The sequence below is a fragment of the Bemisia tabaci genome, chromosome 2 (genome assembly GCF_918797505.1).
Source record: "Bemisia tabaci chromosome 2, PGI_BMITA_v3".
NCBI classification, from domain to species: domain Eukaryota; kingdom Metazoa; phylum Arthropoda; class Insecta; order Hemiptera; family Aleyrodidae; genus Bemisia; species Bemisia tabaci.
Genome location: NC_092794.1, coordinates 19,401,016 through 19,422,578, shown reverse-complemented (window position 1 = coordinate 19,422,578; position 21,563 = coordinate 19,401,016). Strand labels below are relative to the sequence as shown.

The 21,563-nt window shown below is 43.0% G+C and overlaps 1 protein-coding gene across 1 annotated transcript in view; it reads right to left on the bottom strand.

The window, feature by feature from the left end:
- The window catches only part of unc-5, a 204,358-nt gene that overhangs the window by 109,136 nt on the left and 73,659 nt on the right, over positions 1 to 21,563 (bottom strand). The window contains 1 exon segment of the mRNA XM_072296078.1: positions 7,176 to 7,343. Coding sequence (XP_072152179.1) covers positions 7,176 to 7,343 — 168 coding nt within the window.

The following is a 21,563-nucleotide window of genomic DNA, read 5'->3' as shown; positions in this document are numbered from 1 at the left end:
CTCCGAAACTGTGACCCCGGACTTCGGATGAAGACATAAACCCTACTTTTGATCGCGGCTCCTCCCGGCCAATCAGTGAGTCTCCTCCTCTATCGAAGCGTCTCTATTGGTCACTTTCCCCGGCTCTGGACCTCTCAGTGATTCAAAAACTCTAGTTCTTGGTCCAGTCCAGAGACCGCATTATTCTCTTCATTTGCTACGACAAATGGGCGCATTTCTGCCAAATAGAACTATGTGCATTAAGACATGAGCCCTGAGATCCATAAGGATATATGCATAACAGGGCTCACAGGTGCTCATAATGCACATAGTTCCGTTTGGCGGAGATACGTTCAAATGATAACTAGATAAGGTAAAAATTTAAGCAACAGAAAATTAGGTTTGCTCATTAAAGTTCAGGCAAAACACACTGGTCATATTGAAAATTTTAAAACCGATTCGTACATAAGATGCCAGCGTTTATTGTTAATACATGCAGAATAAGTAACTTTAAAATTCCCGCTCGGTTGATAATCAAAATCAACGCAACGTGGACCTAATCGGCCATTGAGCGAACTTTTCGTAGAACAAACCGTCATTTTTTCCATCGACTGAACTTAGAAACTACAAATCACGATGCATCATTTGCAAAAGTATTTTGATTATATTTCTGTTGCGCATCTCTAACTGAATTTTCATCGATTTTTTTTTACTTACTGCACGCAAAAAAAGATCAAAAATTTTGACGGGAATTGCGCAGTCAAATTCTTGTAAAGAAAATGTATTGGTTGAATTAAATTTACAACTTTGGAATAGAGTTACGTTCATTTCGCTGGAAAGTGAGACGCGTCGAAAATAGAGCTAAAATTTGGTTTCACAAAAGATTCATCCTTCTCTTGTCTCTATCCTTCTATTAGAGCGAGACGTTGCAGGTTTGGCTTGATCCCCCCCCCCCCTTCTTTCCGTCATCGTCACGTATACATGTCAGGTCTCTTCAGGGCTCCGTTCCCCTATAATATCTGACATAATTTGAGAACGGTCCTTAATGTCCCGCATGAAAACACTTTACAGGAAGTTATACCGAAGTCGTGGCTTTACTCACTCGGAGAAAAAGCGGCTGAGAACCACTGTTCCAAGCTCTTGAAAAAACCATCAAATCAATTTCAATTCACTTCTCCCAGCATCGTGCAGCAGCATTAGGGGAGATAAGGTCTAACTTTGAGATATTTGCACGACTAGTAGCAATAAATTGATTTTTTCCCACTTACCGCGTTCTCCCTGTCTTTCCGGCTCTCATGTCGTCCCGTCTTCGGTGTTACGGCCTCGATCTTGCCAACTATGCACCGAACCCATCATGCATTCAAAGACCCCTTCGAAGTGTCTGTCTCCGCCAGTACTTGCTCCATCAAAGAGCGCAATCAGACACGTGTTCTTTGCCAAATGGAATCATTCATGTCCGACACACAATTCCTCGGAAACGGCGCGTTAAAGTGAGGTTTCGGCGTGGAGGAAGAGTCATCCAATGTATTTTACTGATCACCTTGCTAAATCCAGTTAGCACCGTATAAGTTATCAGTGAGATCAGTAGCGTGGCGTGAATTGCGATATATCGATTGTTCTGCCATTAAACTTATGGTAAAGAACGATTATCAAGGTGTTCGCTGCGAACACCCTGATTATCGATCCTTTTCCATAGGTTTAAATGGCATGACAATCGATACATCGCAAAGCACGCCACGCCACTGAGTGAGATCCCTTTCGTGTCGAGGATGCTTATCCTTTTATCCTGACAGAAAACGCGATTGCTTTCCAATCTACGCGCTGGAATCTTGTACTACAAGATGAAAATGGACCACTGGACAAGGTGCGAAATTGAGAGCCACGATGCTGTCTCGTCTTTGAAATTTTACGGAGAATACGAAGGGATACCTTATGACATTCCAAACGGTTTTTTTTTTGCCAACCGGAGGTTTTTGAGCATATCGAGGGCTAACGAAAAATACCGCTTAACTGACAATTTTGGCAAAAAAGAATTAGCGACGAAAGCTGATGATTTCATTTTTTTCCAATTCTGTAGAGGAGCGTTTCAATGTCAATGTATGACAATATTGCAAATCTAACCTTAAAATTACAAAAATGGCGAAGTTTTCTCTTCGCTCTGCAAAATTGTCAGTATGCAGATTGACAGTATTGTTCGTTCGCCATTTATATGTATATGACTGCAAACGTCAATTTTTCACTTACTAGTTATTTTATAAACTTTTCAAAATATTCAACGGGCTCAGCGTGAGATTTTGATGAGGAAACAGGTTTTTTAGTGGTCCAATTTTTACCTTGTCCTGTGGTCCATTTGAAAACGGGATAAACTAGCGGATATTACGCCTAGGATCGGCACGAAGATACTTTATGAGCAGTAAAACGTGCTTGATTTACCCTCGGAGGAAATAAAGGGGGGGGAGTGGGGTTCAAAGGCCCGTTCCTTGCGCGGAACACGCAACAGGTGTTTGCGAGGCACGGAGGAACGTGAGTCGGCGAGAGTGGAAAAGAGGTTGAGCGGCCTCAACATCTCACCTTGAACCCGAACAGCCCTTTAGCCCTAATTTCGTTTCCTATTTTTATCGAATAACCGTTGCGCCCCGCTTTACCCTCCCCCTTTGAGCCTCCACCCCTTTCCCCCGAGATTCACCGAAGGGCGAAATTTCGAAGGCAAAAGAGAGCGCATTCCGCGAGTCATTTCCACCAGATTTACGGGCAGTGACTGAGACTTTTTGGCCTCTAAAAGGGGGGCTATCGTCTTAAGATTGCTTGTAATCGAATAAATTGATACTTTATCCAGTGGCGTGGCGCACTTTGCGATATACTAAACTATACAGGGTGTCCCAGAGCGCCCGTACCAGGCCTTTTCTCGGTTGATTTAGGTCGGACGAAGTCAGCGACCGCGGGATGAATAGGGAATCGACCCCAAGGATTTCGAATTTCATGGTCTCGAAACTCCCCAAAAAACAAAATTTCACATGAAATTTTTCGTACTTTTCAATTCTAATGAAATCGGACCCCGACTTTTAGGATCGTGACCCCCCTTTACCCCTCAAGGGAGCCTGGGGGAGTTTCGAGACCATGAAATTCGAATTCCTTGTGGTCGAAGCCCTATTCATCCGCGCGGTCGCTGACTTCGTCCGACCTAAATCAACCGAGAAAAAGGCCTGGTACGGGCGTTCTGGGACACCCTGTAAAATATTACTAAACCACACCATGCGTCCTCATCTTCTACGATACAGCATGGACATCCATTCAGCACGATAAGTTGCGTCTAGGCGTTACAATTAGCGCTGCCGCTCAGACCGCAGAGGCAGCGACTGGAGAACGCCTTCATTTTTTTGCGATGCAACACGGACATCCATGAAGCACGAATAGTTGTATCCGAGGTTATACTTATGAGATCGCGTCGCAGAACGTTGGTTCTGCACTTTTAGTTTGACAAAACCCAAAACCCAAGAAAATTAGTAGGACGATAATTCAATAAAGACGTATAAACTTATTAATTCATTTTAATCGCATATTAAAACCAGTTTTAATGCATGCTCTTTCGGAGAAAACCGCAGAAAAAGAGTGGAATAGCAGGCGTTTCCCACCAGTTACAATGAGTCTTCACTGGTATTCCGATCGCGGTCCAGATTCACAGTTGGAAGAGGCATACCTCCCCAGAACGATGTTTAATTTACATGCATCAATTGCACCGTGCACCGTTTTCGCGACGCGCCGTCCTCCACAGAAATCGGTAAATTATTTCCGGACGCTCACCAAAACCCAGAACTTGGTCCACTTGAACAGTCTAAGTTGGCCGAAATTTCTTCCACATTCAAGATAGAAGTTGCCGGATGGTGATGGAAAATGCATTAATTTATGTTGTTTCCATGAGGAGGAAATGTGCGATCTGGTCGCTGGGGCGATTACGCCGCTTTTGCCACCGCGTGACTTGTCTGTAAACTCGCTGAATCGACGAGAGGTGATAAACGTGGACAAAGTTACCTCCATCCCCTTCAACCCACCTAAAGTGATCTCCATAAATGCCCACCTTTGGACTCCCAAAGTTTACGTTTGACGATATTTCGTGGTTCATAATTGAAACTTTCAACGGCTCTTCTTTCCCCATTCGATGCGTCATTGTCGGATCGGTCGGTTATAGGACATGTCGTCAACGATTTTTTGTCCGCGCACCTATTTTTTCCAGTAATCTACGTCCACGCGGTTTTTGGGCACGGGAGTTTTGGTCCACGTGCCAGTTGAGACCCAAAGTTAATTGGCCCACATGTAAATACAAACGACAATTGCTCACGACGTTTTTGGATGAAAATATATAATGTCTTGGAAGAATGAGGGTTTGCTTATTTTTTTGTTTTGTCTGTTTGGTCCAACGGAGAATATTATATAGTTGAGAGTTTTTATAAAAATGGGGGAGCGTCAATTCCATGAGAAAAAATTCACTAAAACTCTCTACACCTCTCTGGTGTAACAGGACTTAATTATCTTTCAAGAAATTCCCATCTTGTTATACCTGAACCGGATAAACCTCTACATTTGCCTCAGCTAAAGGCTCGTAGATTTTTCCTGTGCACGATAAGTATCTTGATTTATTCTGCTAGGAAAGATCTGTACTTTTAAAGGACGCCTGTCATTCTTAATACGTTCAATTTCGTATATAATACTGTGCAACACCTCTGTTGTGAAATAGTTGCTTCAGGCGCCGCCACACGGAGAACGGGCGGCCAGCGCGAAACGCGCATTGGTGCCTACAAACCTAAGTGACAATTCGTGAGACAAAATTCACTAAAACTCTCTACACCTCTTTGTTGTAACAGGACTTAATTATCTTTCAAGAAATTCCATCTTGTTATACCTGAACCGGATAAACCTCTATTTGCCTCAGCTAAAGGCTCGTAGATTTTTTCCTGTGCACGATAAGTATCTTGATTTATTCTGCGAGGAAAGATCTGTACTTTTAAAGGACGCCTGTCATTCTTAATACGTTCAATTTCGTATATAATACTGTGCAACACCTCTGTTGTGAAATAGTTGTTTCAGGCGCCGCCACACGGAGGACGGGCGGCCAGCGCGAAACGCGCATTGGCGCCTACAAACCTAAGTGGATACTTCAAGCATTGTGCAATGCGTGAAGTATCCACTTAGGTTTGTAGGCGCCAGTGAGCCTCTCGCGCTGGCAGCACGCCGCGCCGCTCCGCTCTGTTTGGCTTTAATATTTATACTCGCATAGTCAGCGTTTTTTAACTCATGATTTTGAAATGTTAGCACACTCTGCATTGATTATACTCATTTAAATTGATGGGGAAAAATATATATGAATGTATCAAGGGAGAATAATAATATAAGGTGTGTTTTTTAAATATTGGTGGTTCCGTGTCATCCGATGAGAATTTCGCACCTTCGCCAGGAATTTTTCATAATTTCTTCGAATTTGAAAAACAAATTAATAATACATAATCTTCCAAAATTTTAATTCAAATGCACCAAAAATCTGAGAGAAATGCCAATGTATACTGTTTTATTGATTGAGCATTCTGATTCTAGATGGAAGGTATACATAAATTTGAAATCATAAAATATTCTTTTTTCCTTTCTCTCTTTTTTATTATTATTTGCGTGATTGCATTCACAATAACCTGAAACTCTAGGATCTGCTCACTTCCAAGAAAAACGAGATGTTACTAACTCCTGGAGACTTGGCGTCTTTGCCACTTTCTTGCGCCATCCTTGCCCCGTTAGTGTTATTTTATGCACATTATTCACATAAATTCCACTCGCGTTCCCCAGATTCCGGTCCAAGTCTCAAGATGTTTGGTTCTGTTTCCAGATTCCTTTCTCTACGGAGTTAGACCGAGACAATCCCATCCCGTCAACTTCTAATTCAATTTCATACTCAGCTTCCAACATGTGAAATTCAACGCTCAGTATCCGCTGGGAACATTTTACGTGCCTTGCGGCTTACACAAAAAACAAGAAGTGATTTTTCGTACCACGTGTTTAATGAAGTAGAGAGAATTTTAGAATTTTCCGATTCGTTCGACCCAAGCGATATGTCTGCCATAATAGCGGATGGATTTTAAGAATCTGCACAACAGGTTGGCAACGAAATCTCAATTTCCAATAAAAATGTTTTATTTTGACCCATAGAGCACGCACTTGCAGTTTGGCCGTTTAACGCTGGATCATCCTGTATATGTACTCTACTCAAGTCTATCGTAGAGTCCCTTTATACTGAGAGTTAAGACACCCCCCCCCCCCCCTCATGGAGTCACAAACGGGAATAAACATTACATAAATTGATAGTTTTTCGTAATCTTTGATCGGCTCATTCTCAAATTCCTTTATCCGTTCCTTCTCTCATTCTGTTTGGTCCTTGCCGAACCCGTAATTCCCCGGCCCATTCCAGTTTATAATATTTGCAATTGGTAGAGAATGTAATCTTTATACCCGTTTGTGACACTGGGAAGGCCTAAAATACGGGAACCAGTCAGAAATGGATTCGCATTGTCTTAACTCTCAGTGGAGAGGGACTCTAATCAGGGTGTCTACCAGAACAGACTGGTCAAAAATAAGTACTTTTAAAGTACTTTTTCAGTACATTCTCGAGAAAGTCAGTACCTCCTCCAACAGACAAATTCCGTACTTTTTCAGTACCTCCATTGGACGAAATTAGAAAAATTTCAAAAATTTGAAACTGCGAAAAAAATTACAAAAAATTTGAAAAAATTCAGGACCCTTTTTGCAGGATTTCCGCACTTTTTCAGTACTTCCGGACCGCCCTTAAAAAATCAGTACTATTTCCGGACTTACCGGAGTTCCGGAAATTCGCACTTGTAGACACCCTGCTCTGCCGTACTAAGGAAGAACGCCGTATGAACATTCGAGAGTTGCCAAATTTCCGCGGATAAATGTTCATTTTAGAGGAAACTTGTGAATATTTTTCTTGGAATTTTCAGACACTTTAGATCAAATTAATTAAAAAATTATCTGAGATTGACAGATGAATATTCACAATTTTCCTGAAAATCAGTGATTGGTCAGAGGAAATTTGGCAACGCCTGAAGGCTCTTACGGCGTTTTTCCTTAGCACGGCAGTTCTAATCTATAGAAGTCTTATGAAGCGATGTAAGGAGAAACGAGGGAGGAGACTTTACCTTGGCAGGAGCCGGTGCAGCGCTGTTCCTCGGTGGCGGGTCCGGGGCAGAGGGCGCCACCGTTCTGCGGGGCGGGGTTGTTGCAGACGCGCGTTCGCCTCTGAGTCCCGCGACCGCAGCGCGACGAGCACTCGGACCACGGCGACCACGTCGACCAGCCGCCCTTCACTGCAACACAAAACCACACGCACATCGTTACATTTCACCACACACTCAAGCGTAAACCTACTCTGCTGCCATGTTACCGCCAAGCAACATGCATAAATATATTTGTCAGAAACTTGGAGCACAGGGCGTGAAAATTTAATAAAATAATGTCACCACGGTGACAAAACAACTCATTTGGTATGGTCATGTCCAGAGAATGGCAGGAGACAGGTTGCCGAAGAAGGTCCTTGATTGGGTTCCTCCTGGGAGAAGACGCAGAGGGCGCCCCATGAAAGGTTGGAGGGAGGGGATTGAAGCGGAAATGTTAAGGTGCTCAATGCCCCAAGATTTGTGGTTTGAAAGAGAGCACTGGAGGTTAGGAGTCGTAGAGTGCGAGGGAGTGCTGTAAAGCGACTTATATGTATATGTATGTATGTCACCATGGTAAAAGTGTCAGGGATTGTCCCCTTGTGGCAGTACCCCGATTTGTTAGACGATACAGGCATTTACAATTAATTTTGGAAGTGGCGCAACATTTGGGGTAGGAACCTGACTCACTGAGGTGCTACCACAGTTAATTGGAAATGCCCTAGTTCGGACATAACCTCCGCCTCTTTTTTTCCGTGACAGAAAAAAAAAACAGTGCTTGGTTCACGTAATGATTTTTGGATTCGCCGCCACGAGCTTTTTGAAGGGTAGGGATTCGATCAATACGAATTGATCGAAAAATAAAAATGTGAACCGATCAACGTGATTCGATCGATTCACAACTTTGTCGATCGATTCACGGATTTTATCGATCTACAAACGGATAAAAAAAGAAGAAGAAAAAAAAATGAAGGAGAGAGAAAAAATGAATGCAACATTTCTATAGTTTGGGACCGCCTTTAAAAATTAGGGGCTTCCGTGGAACAACATGTGGCGAAACCTTCCTGGTCGAGAAATTTTACCTTTTTTTACGAGACTCAAATCAGTCAAGTTTAAAACTGAAGTTTGATGATTCGGTAGTTGTCTATTTTCTTCTTCCTCATTCCTTCGAGTCTTCTATAAAAGCAAGATTAGTCAGAGCACCAACTCGGCAACAAAGTCGGGTGACTGGACCGCATGAGCATTGGCGCCAATGCACAATTGCACCACTGCAGCTCCTAATTGCTAATTTGAGGCGATGCTAACTGCTCCGCACGATATTAATTGATGCATAAATGGGCTTCGCTCGCGAAAGTAAAACGACGACAGACCTGCGCCGCCGCTATATTTACATGCTCTCGCCCCGAAATTGCGACACTAACCTGGGTTAACAGCTCGTATTTCGTTAAGTCCTTGATACTGAAAGCTAAACGCCTTTCTACTGAAACCTCATGCACGCAGAGTCGATGGACTACTCTGTCAAGCTAAGAAAAAACGTCGTAAGCCAATTTGGACGTTACCAAAGTAAATTCAATAAAATATTTAGCTTCGACAGAGTGTCTAGTTTTGTTTTCCATTTTGGGAAATCCTAATGAAATCCTGATTTTTACTGATTTTTGACTGCTAAATCCTGATTTCATAATTTTTCAAAATCCTGATTTTTTGCGGAGAACAATTAGGCGAATGTAACTTCACAAAACTAGGTCGAAAAAAAAACCGATCGGACGGCCCGAATTTTCTCAAATCCTGATTTTACGACCGATTTCTCCTCAAACCCTGATTGACCTTAAATCCTTATAGAATCGGGAAAATTCTGATGCTAGACACCCTGTTCGAGGCCGATTACGAATATTTTTCAGGGACTATTGGGAAGTTATCTCGCCAAAACCGAATCATTGTCTTTATTAAAGATATTCTGATGCTAGACACTCTGTTCGAGGCCGATTACGAATATTTTTCAGGGACTATTGGGAAGCTATCTCGCCAAAACCGAATCATTGTCTTTATTAAAGATACTAGGGGGCTACGCCCCCTGAAGGCGCTCCGCGCCATCAATGGGCCGCTTCGCGGCCCTATTTTTAACCCTCCTATCAGTGTTAGTTTTATTTTTCCCCTAAAAAATTACGATATGAGATATACTTTAATTTTAAACTTTACCTAAAATTACTTTAAAATTAAAAGGACGCGTTTCGGAATGACTGCTTGATGAATTATTGCAGTAAAACAATGAACGATGATAGACAGGTAATAATCAAGTTCTCCATGAGTCGGGAATCGAACCCACACCGATATCATAGTGGTTGCATTTGACGTCTTAGACGACTCGGACACCGCTCGACGTGAGGTTGGGCGCGTGAATCTTGTGTAGATAAGTGTAGAGCTGATTCGCAGGCTACACAGCTACTGCGCAATCTCCTTGACCACTGCGCATCCTCCCGCGCATAGCGGTAGCAGTGCCGGAGCATTCTGTAAACTCACTCACTTTTATAACGTGATTTTAAAAAAACCTGGGTCCTTTTTCCAAAATCTGATTACAGCGGGCTCATCTAGGGCCTATTATCCGTCGATTTACGCAAAAATCATGGAAATCGGCCCGGTAGAACGCTCAAACGAACTATGACAAAAAGTATAAATTTACATTGTTTAAATGGGAGAATTCGCAACTTTACCACGTAATATAAAAAAACCTGGGCCACATTTTGAAAATCTGAAAAGAGTTGGCTTATCTAGACACAATTGCCCGTCGATAGCCGAAAAATCATGAAAATCGGCCCGGTAGAACGCTGGAACTAAGCGTCACCAGTTTCGCAAAATTAGGAGGTCTTGGAGCTTATAGTATAGATAGATAGATAGCAAAGTAAAATCGAGCGTATCGAAGGTGGTGCTAGCATAAGAGAAAACCCTCCTCTAGCTCTTTTTCTTTCATTTTCTGCTATAAATATCCTCATACTGCAGTATTGATCCGCTAGCGGCTAGACCTATTAAGTATATGATTTCGAGGTTGTCATATATCTTTAGAAACTCCGTTTTATTCAATAAAAAAGTCAAAAATTGATGCGATCGTTCGTACCGCGTGGCAACAACGCAAGAAAATTGCAAACTTGGAGTAAATTAATATCGACACCCCTGATCGGCCCCGGGATGAGGGGAGGGGAGGGGGTTAAAGGGGTCGGTCGACGAAACTAAAAAAGTGAACATTAATCATTCTTTCATGAAATTTTAAAATCGGGAAGGAGGTGGAAATTCCGTGGCTTCGTTCGTTTGACCCTCAATGATTAATAGTTTTCGCCCAGGTGAAAACACCCCTTCTCCCCCCCTCTCCTTGCAAGCCCCAAGGAACATTATTCAAACGAGGCTCCTTCTGTTTGTAATTTATTTACTTTCTTTTCTTCCGCCTGAATAGTTCGTCAGGGAGTTATGGACTTGCTCGCGAAGTTTGCTTATACCTTCGATCGAACTATGATTATTGTGGGATGAATTTTTCAGGGAGTCAATAGGGACTTCAATGAAAGCAACTTATACTGAGGAAAAAGGTACTATTACTGTGGCCTTGCATATTGCAGCTCCACGTAGTAACTCTAGTCTTACGCACGCAGATCGTAGGACGTACTTCAGATAGAGATGCATTGGATATCTGGAGAGGATAAGAGGAAAATACAAGGAAAAGAAGGAAGGAATGAAGGAGGACGATTATGAAGAGGAATCATAAAAAGGCAACGAGGAGAAAAATAAGAAAAAGAGAGAAATGAACAGAAAGAAAAAGAAAACGAATAAAAAGAAAAAGAGGAACGAGAATAATTTCTTCATCTTCGTCTGTTCTATCTTTTTCCCCCCTTCTTCTATTTCTCTTCCTTTTCTTCTTCTTCAACTTCTTCTTTTTCCCATTCTCTTTCATTTCCGAACCCCTCCTCTTTCTTCTTCCTCTACTTCTACTTCTACGTCTACTTCATCGCCTTCATCTCCCTCTTTTTCTGCTTCTACTTCGTAAACTACTTGTCATTACTCGAAAAATACTTCGTAATTCATGGAATAAAATGAGACTTTTTCTTCCACGAATAATTTCATCCATTAGGGTCTCCACTCCTCAGAGCTACAGTCCCCCCCCCCCCCCCCAACATTTTTGGTAAACCGATTACTTACCTCTTGTTCTTTTGGCTCCGAGTTTGTGGCGCTCAGTTTTTCTGAATCTAAGCTCCATTTTTGAAATATTTGTTTAGCAAACCATAAAAATCCCAAGCAAACAGTTTTATCAAAGTTACCGCAACTCCCTCAAGGTAGCGTCGGGGGCTTGCTTCTATCCCGATCTGCAAAAACCTCAAACTGTTTTCCTCTGTAGCAGCCCTTTCTTTGAGTGAGCCACCATTTACTTGCCAGTGGCGTGGCGTGAACGATCGATTATCGATATTTCCCCATTGTAATCCTGGAAAGAATCGATTATAAGGTGTTCGCTGCGAACACCCTTTTAATCGATTCTTTTTCCATAGGTTTAAATGGCAGATCAATCGATATATCGCAAAGCACGCCACGCCACTGGTACTTGCTCCGGCTGAAATTCCTCCGCGGTTTCCATTTTCCTCCAGCTCCTCCCTCGATGCTGTGCTGAGTCGTGTTTCTTTTCATCCGTTAACTCAAAACAAGACGCATTCCGCAAATTTCGAATCAGATGATTTACTTTTGGGAGGGAGGATGCGGGATGCGCTGATGATAGCTGAAAGGGGGTGGTGGAGGCGTGAAATGGAATAAATTAGGGTGAAAATAAGGACGCGGAAACACTCAGCAGGAATTATGCTGGGCGATGTTGCCGGTTTGAACTTTCACTCAAAATGTTCAACCGAACCGAGTGAAAACTTCAAATATAAATAAAATACATTCATGATTCCTCCACAATGTTACGATAAGAAGTTCTTTTTTACCTAAGTTTCAAGGGGCTTCAGTAACATAGAAGCTGCTTCCTCAGACGTCATCATGGAAAATTGTATCAAAAATTCTCATAGATTGAATGGGGTTTGCCAGAAATTTGAATGCGGGAGCTTCAGCATTTTTGTAAATGTATTTCATAGATAAAATCTACGAATTTCAGCCACTATTTAAGCTCACAAAGTGTATATCTTTTAAGGTGAATACATTGGCTTAAAAGTTAAAATAGGTTTATTTTCCGTTTAATACTTTCAGCAACGACAAAAAATTAATTTTTCTGTGGAGCTAGGGCAAACCTGAGCCTGTCAAAGATTTTACTCAACCGTGAAAAGAGCCAAGATGAGGGCTGAATTTTGAATCCAACCATGAAATTGTTTCGTCTCGCAGAAATGAAGCCTCAATCACTTCATTTCCATTTCTATCCGAAGAAAATAGCTCCCATAATTCCTCTCAACAAACATTCCCATGGTCACCAGCCGCGGAAAGCCAAGAAAGATTCTAAGAATCTAGAGAGCCAGAGAAACTTTTCCAAACTTTCCTGGCCTTGAAGCTATCCGGCGCTTTAAACTTTTAAGGGAAATTCTCATTTTCTTTAGTCCCTTGTTATCAAGCACGAACCGGCAACACGAAAACCTGCCGCCACGGTGTAAAGGACGAAACATGCAAGGGACTTTTAGGTTGAGGGTGGTTTGGCTGGAACACAAAAGCAACGGCATTGTTTTCGCCACTTACCGGAAGGTATAAAATTGGGGCTGCTGTACCAATGGCAGGGGACAGGGGGACGAAGGATGGTGGGGGGGGGGGGGGGCTATATCATTGCAACAATAGATTCGCAAGGAGAAGGAGCAAAGGAAAGCGGTGCCTCTGAACCTCCCCTCTCTCCTGAAACGCGCATGGCACCTAATGGGAGGGGGCAGGGGCCGGAAAGCTTTCTAAGGGTTAGTTCCCCCTTTCGGATATCACTCCTTGCGGCTTTCTCTGTGGCCCAGTGATACATCTGTGACAGTGTGGGCGAGCTCCTATACGAAAACTGCCCCCCTTGAATGACGAAGTTTTCGAACCATGACTTTATCAGATAAGTAGAAGTTGGTTGAGTGAAAACCAAGCTTTCAGTTCCATTATTCAATCCTTCGATCATCATTCAGAGTTCAATAAGAGTTAACATCATTCAGTCCGACGCCAACATTTTTCATTAGCGACTTCAAAGTGTCGAGGAAAAAATATTTCGACATTAAAATTTCGACCCGAGAAATGTACGGCGCTTACCGGTTTTAAATAGACCTGAAGGAGTAAACGCTCGGTGGCGATACAGAGAGAAGCAAGTACCTCAGTTTGCGCCGCACCAGGGTGTCTACTAAAACAGGCTGGTCAAAAATAAGTACTTTTACAGTACTTTTTCAGTACATTCTCGAGAAATTCAGTACCTCCTCCAACAGAAAAATTCCGTACTTTTTCAGTACCTCCATTTGACGAAATTAGAAAAATTTCAAAAATTTGAAATTGCGACAAAAATGACAAAAAATTAAAAAAATTCCGGACCTTTTTGCGGAATTTCCGCACTTTTTCAGTACTTCCGGACCGCCCTTAAAAAATCAGTATTATTTCCTGACTTTCCGGAAATTCCGGACTTGCAGACACCCTGCGCCGCACCAAACTACTCGTAAAAGTCCGAGTCGGAAACAAACATCAAAATGTCGCGAACGTTTCAGAGTGGCATAAGAGCCTTAAACCAAGAAAGACAAAAGTAAAAATGAAAGAATCCTGATTGCTTGTTCGTTAACACAGAACGATGAAGGGCTAGTTTTCCCTATTTGTGATAACAGATGAGAGGATGGTTTAAAGCTATTTCGCTGCTTCAGCTGAATCGGTTCATGTAAATTGATGGGTCGAATTTTTGAAGGAAATTCGATTTCGAAAATTCGGACGTAACTGCTCTTGTCGGTAACGCAGCCGAGTTGGTAAGGCTTAACGATAACGGCATCGAGGCTACGACGCGAAGGATGTGCTCCTTGAGAGTTGTGCAGTTTGCATAGCAAGTGCGGCGCCTAGGCGCTGCGCTGCCGGTTGCTTGCGATCGCGGCGCTGTGGGATTTTCATCGCCGCTGCCGTCAAGTTGCGCAAAGTATCCTCTGATGAGCAGTCTGTCAAGAAATTCCAGTCCGAAAAAATGGCAACTCCGCGGGGAGTTTGCCCGGCCACAAATTGCGGTGCATTAATGCGCGTATATGAGCGGTGGAGTTTACATTTAAACGACCCACCTTAGCTCCTTCCGCGGTTGCCAATGTCGTTTCATGAGGTTTCCCTCAGGTCCGAAAATTTGCGGGAAATTCGGGGAGCAATAGCAAGGATTTTGCGGACGTAGAGTCAGGGCGAAATTCTTGTACACCCATGTGCGACAAAGAGAATAAACGTAAAATATTTAAAAATAAGAGGAGGAAACAGATAGAGAGAAAGAAAAAATCTCACTTTCTAAGAAAAAAATTCATGCTCCCTCCTGGTTTTCATATGGAATGGATTAATAAAGTGGTCACCGCGACCAGCTGAAGTACTGGGAAAAAATCTGCCCAAAAGATTGCGATATTAAATTAATTGCGTAAGTATGCACCGTGACTAGAGGAAACTTGAAAAAAAATGACCATAAATATTGCAATATTGAATGGTGAGGAAATAGAAGGGGAAATTTTATGGCGCAGATTATAACTACTGAAAGAAACGACGCATTCCTCTAAATATTTTTACTCATGTAACTTGGATAATTTTCACAGTTTTGATTGGCCCAACAAATTTTCAAAAAGTTGGTTACAAAACAGAAAGTTACCGAGATGTCCCTCAGTTATGATGAAAGTTGCTTAGAAACATGCTTAACTACAGCGAAAAAGGAATCAACAGAATATTACTTTCTCACCACATCTCTTCTTTGACAAAAAAAAAAAAAAAAAAAAAAAAAAAAAATTCAACCGGAAAATTTGGTAGAATTTCAACACAGATCCGGATTTTGTAGGCTGTTTTCACGAAGTTTTGATGTAAAGAAACTTGTAATTCGTCATGGGTCTTGAAAAAAGGAAAAACTTTGGGGTTTTTATGGCAACGTCGAGAGGTGTTCCAATTTCGCAGCGGGGGTCTCGACGCCTGATTCAATATGTTTAGAGTTTTGGCGCGGATTTGCGAGTGCGTTGCGGTGAGAATACCTGGGCGGCGTTACTCCTCCAAAGAATCGATTATCGAATGACCATAATCGATAAATCTCTATGATAGCGGTGCTTACTATCGATTGACTTACGATAGATTCTTACGATCGATAGCGATTCAACGATCCAGGCGCGGTTCCGCATTTACAACGATCCCAGACCCGGCTCTGATCTCGGGAGGAATTCTCAGTCCGTGCCCGGCAACGAATTATTATGCTCGGCTTCGTTCCTAACCTCCAATTTCGCTTTAAGATACGATGTGCACGATAGTTATCACGCGGGTTTCCACCTTCCCCGCGCTGTTCTAGGCGTGTTTGGTCTCATCAAATCCTTCTTATCTTGCTATTTCTTTCGATGACAGACATTGGCGGATCCAGCAAATTGGCAACATTGTTTTCCCCCATTTAAACCTACGGGAATGAATCGATTCTTGTATGGCCAGGTCAGGTGCTCCGACGAGAATCGATTATTTAACATAGGTTTAAATGGAGGAAATCCGGTGTTGCTGAATTCCGCCTCTGTTACTGAACCATTGTCAATCTACGACTTGAAGAGATTTTGACTGAGGTACTCGTTCGGAACGGCACTGGCCCAGGAACAGTGAAAAACAAGTTAAGTCTGGGGAAAATTGTTTGTTCAGCGGGCTGAGTATTGAAATTGATAGAGAAAGTGATAGACAAAGGTGACAAAAGGAAAATGGAACGATGCTGCACTGAAACATTTTTCTTTGGAAATATTTTTTTGACTTAAAACGTCGTTTCTTGTCGACAAAATTTTTCAGTTGAACCCGGGCGGATTTCAGTTTACGTCAGTTTTTTGGAGTTAAAGAAACGCTGTTTTGCTATAGATAAGTTTAAGTTAAAAATAACGATACCAAAACTACGTTTCTTTACCTTAAAAAAACTGATTTTGAGTTAAATCTGCACAGATTTAACTAGAAAAAATTTTTTCGACAAGACACGACGATTTAAGTAAAACAAATACCTCCTGAGTACAATTCTTCAGTGTGTTGATTGGAACGCGTGGCTGCTTTAGACCAGGGGGAATTATGGACTAGCTATTAGGGTCTCACGTTGGTTGCCGTTAGCTAGTCTGTGATTTACGTACTTCGTCCGTCATTGCAGCCATCCGCTTCGACCAATTTTGTCCATTTATCTTCTTTGTCTACCGTTTTAAACATCAGAATGAACAATTAGTCCACTGAGAGCAATGAAAAGCCTCATATCATAGTAGGAGGTCTCAGTTTCACTGTTTAGTGGAATTGAGATAGGGGGTACGGTACATCTTCTCACAAGTCAAGCATCTCTCAACATCGATTTGTACGACCCGCTGAACTGCGAAAAGATCGGAGGCGAGTCTTTCAACTAGCGTCCTTACAACGCTCGAGCCATCATAGCCGTCGAAAAACGCGCCAAAAGTAAAGTGGAAAAATCTACAAGACCAAAAGAAATCTGCTCAGAGGATGAAAGTCTGGAGTGTGGAAGGGGTGAATGAAGGCGGAACGGGGTGCCTTTGTGTTCCACTTAGCCTTTGCAAACTTACTCTAATTTCTTCTTCCTTTGACGAGGGTGTGAGGCATTACAAAAAGGACGCAATTTTAAAAAACGGAGATCTCGATCGCTGTTGCCGGTTGAAAATATCAAATTGACTCGACGGGTGTGACTCGGAAGGTTCCGTCCTGCAAACCCTTAGAAAGCTTATTTTCTCGGTGAAAAACGTTAGACCAAAGCTCACATTCCATGTCAATCAAAAGTTCCGGGACTCGGAACTTTTTTGTTCCGATTTCTCCCACCCCATGACCGTCAAAAGTGCCGGGATTCCTCTCGGATTTTTTCATAAGTTCTGAGAAAGTTCCGGAAAATGCAAAAGATCCGGAACATTCCGGAATTTTTAAAGTTCCGAAAAAATTCGGGAAAATTTCAAAAGTTCCGGAATTTGAAATGGGAGCACTGCGGTTAGACTATGGATCCGCTATTTTTCAGGTGATTCGGCAAAATAATGTGCCACGGTTGAAATAGCCGCCACCCATAAAATTAAACTGCATTCTTCAAAAGGCAAGTAAAGACACCCCCCCCCCCCCACCTGCCACTTCTGACTTTCTACTCTTGAGGCTCATTACAATGTATTTTGTTGAGCATTTAATTTAAGATAGTTCCTCAGCAAATTGGGGAACGATCAATGGTTGAGCGATCAATCTGATATTTCCGGATTTTAGGACATTCTCTGAGAATTTCCGAGAATCACGTCACGCTGTAGGATGTCAGGTGTTGGTATAGAAAACCTGACTGAGAAACACTTTGAAATAGCTTTAGAGGCACGGCTCGAAGAAAAATCGCGAATCGTTTTTTTCTTCTGATTTTCGATATTAACTTAAACATGATTTTAAGCTAATGTCACACGGTCAAACCAAGCTATCAAAAAATCAGGTGTTGTGATTGCGACCTGGGCCAATCACGCTGGGCCAATCACAGCTCTTGACCTTGATAAGGTGATGGCACGGTTTGATCGTGTGATATAAACCTTGAGGCTATTTTAGAATTTTTCTTGCTTAAATTGTACGTATAAATACCTGACGTACTACAACGGAACTAGTTACTTAGAAATTCGCGCGAAACCCCTTAAAATCCAGAAATTACTGATTGATGAAATATTTCTCCTATATGCTGAAGAACTGCATAAAAAGAAGCGCACCATTTTCCGATTTTATCTCCCTTTTGCGGTAATGTATGACGTATGGTCTGGCACCAACGGCCCTACGACACGCTGCAGACAAGAGCAAATTGTCTTTCTTCCACCTTTGAGGAGTTTATTTTCGCCTCTCAAAAACGTACGCTCGCAATTTACCGAGTGTCCGAGCGCGGCTGAAACGATAGAGGGGGCGCGGGGCGGGGACCAGGGGGACTGGGGGGGGGGGGGGTTCAGGCGTGTTTACGGGGTTATACCCTGGGTTCGGAGTAAATTTCATAGCCGGTGTTGGGTCGCCTTTGATGCCGCCCAGTCTAGCAGCTCGAAGACCCCAACACACCCACGCAACGCGACAAAAAAGGGAAACGCAAGGAGACGGCCCGAGTGGAGGTGGTGAGAAAAAAGAGCGGGTCCCAAGTTCTTTCACTCAGCTTGGCCGGGTAGCATACTAGCTGGCTTAAAGTTCGAGTATTAATTCACCGAGTCGTCCTGGAAACGACGCGATTGGTAACATAGGTTATTCCGCCTTTAGAACGTATTGAGTTTTTTTTCCACTTTTTTTGGCGTTTACATTTTTACCAACTTGAAAGCGGAAATTTCGTAACCTTTCAAAATTTACCCGACTACAAAATGGGCAAAATTATATCGCAAAACCTACCGCTTCCTGTCCGCTTTAGGATGAAGCTTATTATTTCTAATAATCAAGGATGGTCCTTATTCTGATTCAGTCACTACCCACAGTAAGAAAAAGTAACCAAACTTTTGTGTTAATATGGGAAGTTTAAAACGATGTAACACAAGCTGTTGGTTGATTTTTTGTGTGTTAGTTTCTCCTGACCTCACTGAAAAAAAAGTTCGGTCGTATGAACCACAGTTCGGTGGTCCATATCATCCCAACTAATCGATTCGTCAAACTGAACTTTCGGTTCGTGTAACCGAACTTGTGTGGTAAAGTGAGCTAGCGAACAAAGTTCGGTCACATATCGAACGTTCGGTCACGCGAATCGAAAGTTTCAGTTTGACAACCCTAAAGTTCAGTTTGACAAACCAAAAGTTCAGTTTGACAAACCGAAAGTTCAGTTTGACAAACCGAAAGTTCAGTTTGACAAACCGAACGTTCAGTTTGACGCGCCGAAAATTGAATATGACAAACCGAGCGTTCAATTTGAAAAACCGAATAATTGGGATGATATGGAACATCGAAAGTTCGGTTCGCACGACCGAATTTTTTTCAGTGCGAGAAAATGTTATGAGCTAGCTATTTTTCGGCGAAAGAATCGTCTCGAAAACGAACCAGGGCCAAAGCTGACCGCACGAGGTCCGAAAGTTCCGACCACGTGGCTGAGGCCGCTCCGCACTCGGTCTTGATGAAACTTCAAACGTCGTCGATGACGCGCGCGGATGAACTCGAGCGCGGAGGAGCCGTCTTTGATGTCGGAAGCGATGCCACCGCAACCACTTGCCCGGCTACCGACGGAGACAGTTTAGTATGCAGCGTGGGTCAGCCGTTAGACGCGGGGCCTTAATTCGCGCCGTGTTCAGTTTAGTAAGTTTCATCTCGGTGTCAGCAAACAAATTGTTGCATGTTTCGCTAATTATTCAAGCCCCCGCTCCCCCCGTCGCTCCGTCTTCCCCTCCCCGTGTCGCCAACTCCGATGCAGGGCTTCTTCGGGATGTCAAAGACCGATTGGCTTCCATTACTCCGCCGCTTCCTTCTTATTTTCCCTCACCCCTCCCTCCCTTCCTTCTTTTTTCTGCTGGGATCAGCCGATGCAAGTCATTCATCATCTGATCCCTCTCTCTCCTGTATTCTCTTCTATTTTGATGTCTTGTTGCAGCGTGGAGTTGCGCTCCTGCGCTTCGCCTACTCCACCGTGCTGAGGAAAAACGCCGTATGAGCCTTTAGACGTTGCCAGATTTCCTCTACTAAAAAAAGCGAATTTACCGGAAAATTTTTGAATATTACTTCGAATTTTTCAAAAAATTTTGTTCGCAGCTTGATCTGACATATCTAACAATTTCACGAAAAAATATGCATAACTTTCCTCAAAAATGAATGTTTTAACCGGAGAAATTTGGCAACTCTCAAATGCTCTTACGGCGTTTCTCCTTAGCGCGGCAGCACTCAAGTTTAAGTCGTGGTTGGGAACTGTTGAAGTGGAGGCTAATAAGGTAGATCTGTCAAGCACCCTTCCTAGTGCTGATCAAGTTATTCGGAGAATGCGGGAGGTGACGGAAAAAACGATTGTTCTCGCACTAATGGCTTTAAACCTTTTTTTTTAGGATTTCCGAGGTTTCAGTTTTAACGCATATGTAAACAGTGTGACAAGTGACCTAAAAAAACCTGCGGGCTGATTGTTGAAATTGATAGACAAAGCGATAGATAAAGAAGACAAAAGAGATGTGGAGGGATCCTACTGGTGGAAGCGGGTGGTTGCAATAGACAAAGGAGGTAAGAAATTAACTGACTAACGGCAACCCACGAGAGCCCTATTAGTTAGTCCATCATTTTCCCCCTTAGTCTATAAGGACCGTCCATTTCAACCAGTGGGATCGCTCCATACTCGTAATGTCTTCTTTGTCTATCGCTTTGTCTATCAATACCAACAATCAGCCCGCAGCAGTTTCTGAGAATGGATCACTGAAGATTCCATATCGTGTGATCGTAAATCGATATGACCAATGCATGTAGATCGCCCCCACTTGCCACAAAAAAAATAGTTATTTTCACTCTGAAGAGTTTTCTGGTACCGGAGAGGGCGGAAACATTCCCGGGGGGGATTAGAGGGGGGGGGGGGGGTCGCAACCTTTTAGTCACGTTGCTCACGCGAGCGGCAAAATGCGAAATCAATTATGTGAAAACTACCACCCCGACAACGAGTAAGAGATTTTATCGGGCGAAAATCATAGGTCTAAGTGCCTCGTTCCTCACCCGTCAATTTCCTAACCTATAAATTCGGTGCGGAGGCTTCCACGCGTCGTCCACGATGGGTGCGAGAAAAACTGAATCGATCGACCCGGGACCAAACAAGAGGATTTCCGGATGGACTCTCAGCTCCATAAACATGCCTGTATTCTGGGGGTCATCGAATTATGGACTTGCTCGGTTTTGACATCGACCGTTCCAACTGGCCGTGAGCTCGTGATAACGAGGTGGGCTTGACGGACGATTTTCTGCTGGGGTAACGGGATAATCAGGGGTTGAGAAACCCCCGAGACTAGTGGTTTCTCTTTCACTTCCCTCGTTATTAAGTCGGGAATTTCCAGGGATTTATTGAGCTTTGAGAGATCAAATTGCTGGAGCAGATCCATGATTACGGGTACGATCTCTCATCGGTGGTGATGTTAGATATAGCACCTCTTGGCTTTAAGAATAGTGCTGTGCGGGTTTAGTATCAAGAGTCCTGCCCAGGTGCTAAATCTTTGAGTGGAAGCGAGGAACTTTTCGGATAGTGAGCGTGCGCGGCGTGTTTTGTGATATATCGATCGATCTGCTATTTAAACCTATAAAAAGGATCGATAAACAGGAAGCATTCCTGTGGGG